This window comes from Sycon ciliatum, chromosome 8 (genome assembly GCF_964019385.1).
Source record: "Sycon ciliatum chromosome 8, ocSycCili1.1, whole genome shotgun sequence".
NCBI lineage: Eukaryota > Metazoa > Porifera > Calcarea > Leucosolenida > Sycettidae > Sycon > Sycon ciliatum.
This window is the reverse complement of record NC_088650.1, coordinates 15,678,350-15,686,874: the sequence shown is the minus strand read 5'-3', so window position 1 is coordinate 15,686,874 and position 8,525 is coordinate 15,678,350. Positions and strand designations below refer to the sequence as shown.

General features: G+C 45.9%; 2 protein-coding genes across 2 annotated transcripts in view; both read left to right on the top strand.

The window, feature by feature from the left end:
- Positions 1-1,709: 1,709 nt before the first annotated feature.
- On the top strand, positions 1,710-5,620 carry LOC135823820 (uncharacterized). The gene is made up of 3 exons (XM_065336670.1): positions 1,710-2,217; positions 4,078-4,247; positions 5,502-5,620. Exons 1-3 carry the CDS (start codon positions 2,161-2,163, stop codon positions 5,596-5,598), a joined length of 324 nt encoding a protein of 107 aa, XP_065192742.1. The 5' UTR covers positions 1,710-2,160; the 3' UTR covers positions 5,599-5,620.
- A 997-nt stretch (positions 5,621-6,617) lies between these two features.
- Positions 6,618-8,525, top strand: part of LOC135823818 (uncharacterized) — a 26,603-nt gene continuing 24,695 nt past the window's right edge. Inside the window, exons 1-4 of the mRNA XM_065336668.1 lie at positions 6,618-6,652; positions 7,172-7,259; positions 7,698-7,725; positions 8,428-8,525. The exon at positions 8,428-8,525 is cut by the window's right edge and continues 33 nt beyond it. Coding sequence (XP_065192740.1) covers positions 7,245-7,259; positions 7,698-7,725; positions 8,428-8,525 — 141 coding nt within the window. The 5' untranslated portion in view covers positions 6,618-6,652; positions 7,172-7,244. The remainder of the gene's footprint in view (positions 6,653-7,171; positions 7,260-7,697; positions 7,726-8,427) is intronic.

Below are 8,525 nucleotides of genomic sequence, written 5' to 3'. Positions count from 1 at the left end.
AATTGTGTAGCCTACATACTAGAACTGTGGTACAATCTTGTAGTTATGCTTCTACCTCCGAAAGGATGCCAAATTATGCTCCAAATTTTCAACCACCAAATTATGCCAATAATTATGTCGGCATAATCCGCCGGTGCCTAGCCACAATACTCCTATTTTTGATATCACTCGACTGCTGGCTTGACATTACAACCGTCCACAACAAACTTTACGTGCTTCACCACGAAAGCCGGACACGCGCTGCTGAGAGCTAGCTCATATGGACTTGGTGCTGAGTCCATGAGTAATTCTAGTTTTTTTTTAGCCTGCAGGCATGGGCTGGACTCGGTAAAGGCAGTTCTTTGGAACGCGCTCCGCTTTCTGTTCATAGCCGCTCCTTCATCCTGGTCCAACTTTGTCAATGGATCAGTGTCTACTTCAGTTTCGCTACATCTTGTGGAGACGCTATTGCCAGATCATGAGGCACAACGAGAAAACCCCCTTCGTCTGTCTCCTCCATGATCCATAGCTCTCCATTTAAATAACTCTTTTTGACTTTTTCCTCTTTTCCTTGTTAGCCGCGGTTGGCTATAAAAACCCTGCAATCGAAAGTGGTCATTTGCTACCCCAGCCATGTATTGCTTGGAATAATAATACAAAAAGAAAAAAAACTCTACTCTATGTAAATCATCGTTTCGAACTTGTGGAACAGCTATGGTTGGGCATTCTATGATCTATAGCCGTTGCCAAAGAAAAGTGACCCACGAGTCAAAACTCAGACGTTTCTCGTCAGCACTTGTGCCAGTGGTTATGAGACTTATCCACTCACCCCCACCGTAACGTAGGCGCTGCATCTGCCGCTGGGGTTTACCGGGTATTAGCGGCCGTCGTGATTTCTCTTCGGGAACGGACACGATAATTTACTTACTTACTTACTTCGCGGTATTCCATTTTAAACTAATGATGTCAGGTATCCAGCATATTCAGTCTCCACTCCACTCTCCAGTGCAGTTCCCGAAGAGGTAGGAGAGGTGACATTTTGCCTGTACATACTAAACTATAATATGAACATGCTGAGTTACACACACCACGCATGCCCATACCATGGCAGTAGACCACGAATAATGGCAATCATAGGCTTCATAGCAGTGCGGACTCGAGCCGCTGCAGGAATTTATCCGGAATGACATTGTGATGACGTCACCATTATACCAGTGATCGCACATACCCGCGAACGCCATGACAATGACACGTTGACACTTCGACGACAGTGTGAGCGCCAGGCACGGCCTTTCTCCTGCCAAGTAAGTTCTGGAACTACGTCTACATGTATGCCTATGCATGGTCTATAACTACGGCATATGGACATGTCATTCAATGACCAAGTCGTAGATGACCAATAATCAGTGGTACTCTTTGGTAATGCTGTATCTGTCTAGGTAGGGGCCGTGCTCATGCCTCATGGTGCTCCGCGTTGCTACTTTTGGAGCTGTCAATAACAACGATTTGAAAAATCGGAAGGATTTTATTCTTGGAAACAGAATTTTGAACGAGGCTTGAAAGAGCACCTGTGGTTTTCGCACAACACGTTCACTAAACACGATATACGACGAATTCCGGTGAATATTTAGGCGAGCAATGTGAAATCTTCGTCTGAAACGTCTTGGCCGCAGTACATTTTTTTTTGTAGTTTCCATCACCTCATCATGAGCTCAGGCTGGGTCAGCATGATCTGGGCCAGGTTCATTTCTGAGGCGTAGCCACTCGCGTCGCACTGACTGTCTGTGTTGCCCGTCGTAGGTCCACAACTGACATTTTGGTCCGTTATCGGATTCCTTGTTAGCAATTCGTCAGAAGCTAAAATTGTTTCTGTGCTGCCTCGAAGTTGAAGAGATATTCTGACTGTCTTGCACCATTGCATGACCTGGTTTGCCGTGGAAGACGTTCTATTGGGAGCGTGAAGGATTTCCCATTGTGATTGGCGAGCGTCCTTATCGTCGCACCGCAAAGCAGGTGAGCACCCCTCCGTTCTCGCATCGACGGAAGAATACGGGATTCTCCGAGTCACTATCAATGCAGCCGCGGCAAGGAGCAGGCATGTAGGACAAAGCTGGTTCGTCTGCTTGCTCGGCTTGGTCCGTAAGAACCGCCCGTGAAGAGCGGGTGCTGAAGCCTGGCAAAATGCCTCGTTCCGATGCCTATTGCGCATGGGCCTTCCTTCTTCTGGCTTTGTTGACGGTGAGCACCTGAAACTCGAACACTTTATTGTTTTGCTTCGCATGGCTAGAATGAAGTACCTGTTGAAAATAAAGTGTTTTCTTCTGTTGTAAGAAACGAGGCTTGCACGATGCATGTGATTCGTTCAAGTGGCTTTTGACCAAATAATTGGGTGAATTCGTATCTTGTTTTGAAGGCTTGAATGGAGGAGACTCAGTTGAGGCCATACCACTTTTGTATTGTGCGAACTGCTGCTCAATGAAATCCGGGTTTCGTAGATCTACGTCGGCTAGAGTCAGTCTTGCGAACGCTGAGGTCTGCACTGGTTTACCTTTTCATAAGCCGAACTTCATTGAGCAGTTGCATAGTTTCTTCGAAGGAAGTATTACTTATGAGAAGCTGCCACCTACGTTTGTGTGATATTGGTTCGAAAGGAGACTTAGAGATACAAGCCAGAATTATGGAAGTCAGCGGGGAGGGGGAGGGGGGGAGAGAGAGAAGGCAAGAGGAAGGAGGATGCAGGAACTTAGTAGTTTTCTGTAGTTGGGGCGGGGAGAATGCTTGTAATGGCTCTAAGGCCATGAGGAGAGAGATGGGAATGGACGTGCTTCTCTGAAGTGAGCTCATCCTTTCAAAAGGCTTTTCCCGACCACCGTTATGTGGAGAAGTGGGCATGAATGGAAGACTTGCCATTCTCCAAAAAATGCTTTCCATGTCCCGAGTTTCATTATGGTCAAGCAGCGGTAGACGAGCTGACTGCTGTGACATAATCGTCAAATGTACATGTGGTTATGTACTTGACAAAGTATTGTCGATGCATATGCGGTAGGGGTGAAACGAGTATCTATTTTGACCAATCGATCACTTGTTCATAATGTTCGATCGAGTATCCGATTATTTCGAGTATTTTATCAAAATTCAAAAGCGCTAGATTTGCAAGTTCTCGACCAATTCGGAAGAAATTATATGTGAACATAGAACAAAAGTCGCCAATGTCTTGTACAGAGTGTAAAGTAACGATTTTCATCAGTACTTTCATATCTCAGAACGTTACATGCCGTGGTGATCGCATCGTCCAAGTCTTAAAAAATACTGACTCAAAGCCATGCATAACGCATGCATACCAGTGGACCAGCGGTACAACAAAAGTTTAAAAAAACCAACAATGCCAATACTAAAAAAAACAAACAAAAAAACGATCGAGTGCAAAATTTCGAATACTCGCTCGTTTGAACTTTTCGAACGAATACTCGAATATTCGAACTAATCGTTTCACCCCTAATATGCGGAAAAAAGAGAGAGAGCAGCAGCAGCAGCAGGAGGAAATGCAAGAGAGAACAAGAGGAACGGAGGGAGGGAGGGAGGGAGGAGGAAGAGAGAGAGAGAGAGAGAGAGAGAGAGAGAGAGAGAGAGAGAGAGAGAGAGAGAGAGAGAGAGAGAGAGAGAGAGAGAGAGAGAGGGAGAGAGAGAGAGACGGGGGGGGGGGGGGGGGGAGAAAGAGATGAGTACTGGACACTGGCCTAACCCTGGGCCAAGTAATTGCTATCACACAGATTGATTAGTGGTAGAACATTACTGGCCATAAGTGAGGGTCCCTGGTTCAAGTCCTGGTAATGACAGTCAATTTTTTTCTAAAGACGTTTCCAATTTTCAACCCCGTCAACCTTATGACTGTGTGTATACTTGTGCATTCACTGTTCTAAAGTCATTTCCATACCCTGTGTACATGACAGATACATTGTAACCCACTCTGTTTGTGTGTGTGTGTGTGTGTGTGTGTGTGTGTGTGTCTGTTTGTTTTGTGTATATGCATCTACACATGTGTGTATATTATAATAATTATGTACATGTGATTGCATGACTATGTGGTGTCTGTTCCAGCTGGCACATCCGGCCACAAACGCACCAGTTGAATTGCAGCATGGACCAGCACTACAGCCGCATAAAGATGAGGCGGTAGTGAGATTTCACCCATGGATCATAGCTGGTGTGGCGGCATGCAGTATAGTACTGGCTGTGCTCATTCTTGCCATGTGTGGTGGTCGAAGCAGGTAAGCTTAGCCCGGTATACCATGTAAGGTTGGAGCGAAGACTACAATTTCAAGTCACACATTTTCAGGTCTGCTGCGCACCATTCTTTCTAATGCAGTTCACAGAACACTAGATAGGTATGTCCTGTGAAAGCACAATTGAACTTGACATACGGTGTCGTAGACTCCCAGCTAGGTTCGTTCGTATAATATTATTGATCCACTTCTCCTGGTCATCCCCTGGGCAAGTGCTTGTGAAGAATCCCGCTCACTGGCTGGTCATGATGCAGCTGAAAAGGACCGGAGTTGTGAGTTGAGCTGTGACGGGACTCCATCACTACCCCTCCCCAGCTACTGTGATGCACAAAGGTCATACAGAATACCTGGCCTTTGGCCATTTGTTTTGGGGTTTTGTGTTCTATATTATCTTTACGAAAGAACACAAACCCGACTCGAGACACATACCAAGAAAGATAAATTGCAAGGAGGACAAAGTTACGACTAGAACACAGAAGTTTATGGCCCGTTTTGGAGCCATCAGTTCCAATCTCTCTCTTGTGTGATTTTATCATCAGTTGAGATGCTTTGGCAAAGCCATGGCATAATAATGCGGTAGTTAAAGCAAAACCGCCGCCTCCCACCGCATGTTTTGCTCCCACAAGCGAATCTTCTATAAATCGGGCAGGTGGAAGCTTGGGAGGTCAAGTCTGCCTGAAAGGTACACTAGGGACCAAGTACGGTTTGCCCGACCTGACCAGAGTAGGTATACTAGACTTGTCAGTTTGAGCAATCTGGAAAGGTACATCCGGGCCCGGTTTAAATCTGGCTTTGGAAATTCTATTTTTCATTGCTATCAGATCCGGCCTCATTTTCTCTGTGCTGTGTTGACAAGTCCACAAAGGACGAAACAGTTCTGTCCGCAGATTGAGTAGAGTTTTCACTTTAATGTCAAGAGGTGCAGTGGGTACTTATGCTTTCCTGGATGGCTAGTGCCCGGGTCGTGTTTGCCCGAGGACTTGTGTCATGGCTGATCAACATAGCCATCCTTTCAGGGCCGGCGGAAGTAGCTTTTGATTGGTCCGGTCATACCCTAGCCTTTCATACAGTTTGTGTATGATATGGAGGAGATACACATGACCCCGGCCTCAGCAGTAAACACATGATGGTGGCCAAAAGGTTGGTCCGGCCATGGCATGACCAACCGGACCGGTTCCGCCGGGCCTGCCTTTGATTGTGCTTTCTTGGTCTCGAATTTCTCATTGTGGATGTTTGTAGAGAAAAGAAACAGATGCGAAACGCAGCCCAAGCAGCTGCAATGGGTAGCTTTGAGACGGAGGGCCCGTACGCCGAGCATGCCGTTATTCAAGGTTAGTCTGCCTTCTTCATTTTGCATGTAATCTTGTGATGTTTGCTGCTGCTGAAGCCATGCATGTGTGTGTGTGTGTGTGTGTGTGTGTGTGTGTGTGTGTGTGTGTGTGTGTGTGTGTGTGTGTGTATGTATATGTGCATGTGTATGTGTATGTGTTTGTGTGTGTTTTGTGAGCATGTTAAGGAATTGTGCCATGCAGGTCTTTATTTTCATGAATTCTGTTGCTTGACAATCTGGGCAGTGAAATGAATGTGTTGATAAACTGACATTTCCCAGAGTTGCGCTGTCGCTCCTCACACTCTTCCTCCTTACAGGTAATGTTTTTGACATGTGACAGCGCATGTTCGTGTAATGCATGTTCTTGTTTGACATATGTGTGTATGTGTGTGTATGTGTGTGTGTGTGTATGTGTGTGTGTGTGTATGCGTGTGTGTGTGTGTGTGTGTGTGTGTGTGTATGCGTGTGTGTGTGTGTGTGTGCGTGTGTGTGTGTGTGTGTGTGTGTATGTGTGTGTGTGTGTGTATGTGTGTGTGTGTGTGTGTGTGTGTGTGTGTGTGTGTATGTTTCTACGGTGTGCTTTGCATTTGTCTGCTGCACAACATTCATGCTGGTACTGCTTGATTCACAGGAAAGGTAAGTTATAAACGTCTTACAAACATGGATTCCCCTGCATGGTGTATTCTGTGTTTTCCTATAAGCTCAATTATTTGTCACGGGTTCCCCTTTCAAACCAATCTATCTATTGCCTTGTGCAGCACCTGTTCTCTACCAACCTACATCCAACACTTTGGTATTCTATAGGATGCCTTTTTGCCCAGTCGTTCGAATGCAGCAAACCGGTGATGTATATGTAATGTCTCGTACGTTCTTTTCAAAAGTTCATGAATGTTGAAAGCAGAAGCATTTGGATTTGATTGCTTTTCGCTCAGTTAGGGTTGCATTATGTTCTTCTCGACATTTCTTGACTTGCAACAGCAGAGAGTAATCAAATTATGGTGTGATGCATTGTGTTTTTGCAGGCTAAAGAGATTGTATGGTTTGACGAACAAGGACCAGGGTAAGTTGGCAGTGCCCACCTCGCGAATTTTCCGTTTTTCTTTATCATTCGATGTTAGGTAATGGGCCATGGTGGTATGAAGCAGACTTGTCCATTCGCCTTGTACACACACGCATGCTCCCACACATACACACACACACACACTTGCACGTACACATACCCAAATACACAAGGGCCTGTCCACCTTGTGCGGCTTCAGGAATAGTTCTGTTGTATGGTTTTTTTTTTAAATCATGGGCCCATATCAAGGTACAGTGAAACCTGTCTAAGACGACCGCTCAAGGGACCTTCACAATGTGGTCTCTGATACCAGGTGGTCTCTTTATCCAGGGTCATTTGACTGGAAATAGCTTCCCTTGGTCCTGGTTGCGGTGGTCTTCTAGGACAGGTGGTCGCCATATCCGAGTGGTCGCCTTGACAGATTTTACTATATATTCATTGTGGCCACAGAGATCATTGAATTATTGGTAGTTATAACCAATGCTATGCCCTCCGATTGCTATTATTGTACTCATGCAGAGAGTCACACAAGGACAGGCTGGCTGATCTACTCACCAGCAGTCCACCGGATGATCCATGGAGGCCTGATGACATGGGCGGCCGCAAGGTCAGTAGCATGCTCACGTAGAGATTTTTCCCTTGAAGCCAACTGACCCTAAGCAGAACTATGATAGGTCTGTTGTGCACCACAGCATGCTCCATCTGGCAAGTGTCAATACTTTCCTTTAGACATAATTATGAATATTTTTGTTGGGTGTACCGTACTAGCTGTCGAGGGCTATGCCGTGACTGTTTTCGTCTCTGTTTGTGTATTGTAAACCTGTAACTAAAGACCACTGTGACTAGCATGTAGCAACCAGCCTGGTGGTACAGACCACTTTGCCAGGCACGGGCGGTCTCACATTCATATTATGGTTGTGCAATGTGAACCTCTAACTAAGGACCACCTGCCCCTGAAGACGGCTTTCTCCGGCCCCGAGGGGTGGTCGTCAGTTACAGGTTTTACTGTATTTCTGATTGCTTCTCTTGTTCTTGCTTTCTGCAGGCCAGTGTATCCAATATGGAGTTACCAAGTAAGTCTACGGTGCTGGGTTTGGCCCTCCTGATCTGAATTCATCCTTAGTCACACCATTTGGATTGGCCAGTGGTGTTCTAAAATTCCTGGGCAGCCCATTGCCCAGGATCCATAAACGGTGAAAAGCCAGTCCCAAGGGAACTCTTGAATTCGCAAGCTCCACTGCAGCCACCTTCACATTTACTTGCCTGGACTACTCAGTTAAGATCTCTTTGCTGCAAAAAATCTCTCAATACTGAATCAAAACTCGGATGTTGAGCCAATAGTAATTATTATGTAAAGAGAATTGGACCTATAAGTTACAAGTTATGACTAATAGTCCACCAAGGTAATGAGATGATATAGAGTCAGATAGTGCGACGACGAGGCACAACACTGACAGGGATATTGAGACATTCGATGACCTGACACCTAGCTCCAACACATCCACGAAGCGCAAATCAACAACCTTCCAACTTGGAAGGCTCAGGTGCGGAAAGTTCCAATGAGGGGAAGGGATGCGCCATGAAGATACTGAATCGTTTGGGCATGGCCCATCATCAGAGTAAAGCAATAAGAGATTTCGAAAACCTACTTGTATACTCAAATTGTTGTTTCCATGCATGCTCATAGACAGCGGGGGAGTTATTCAAAGAAAATGCTAACAGATTTGCCGTTGTATTTTGTGTTTGGCATGTTTGTGTTGATGTATTTCGTGCAGAGAGCGCATGGAGCGTTGAGGGTAAGATGGACAAAAAGAGGAAGGATGGAGGGCGAGTCGTTCCTGATGGCGGATCACGTATCGTTGCCGGTGCAAGC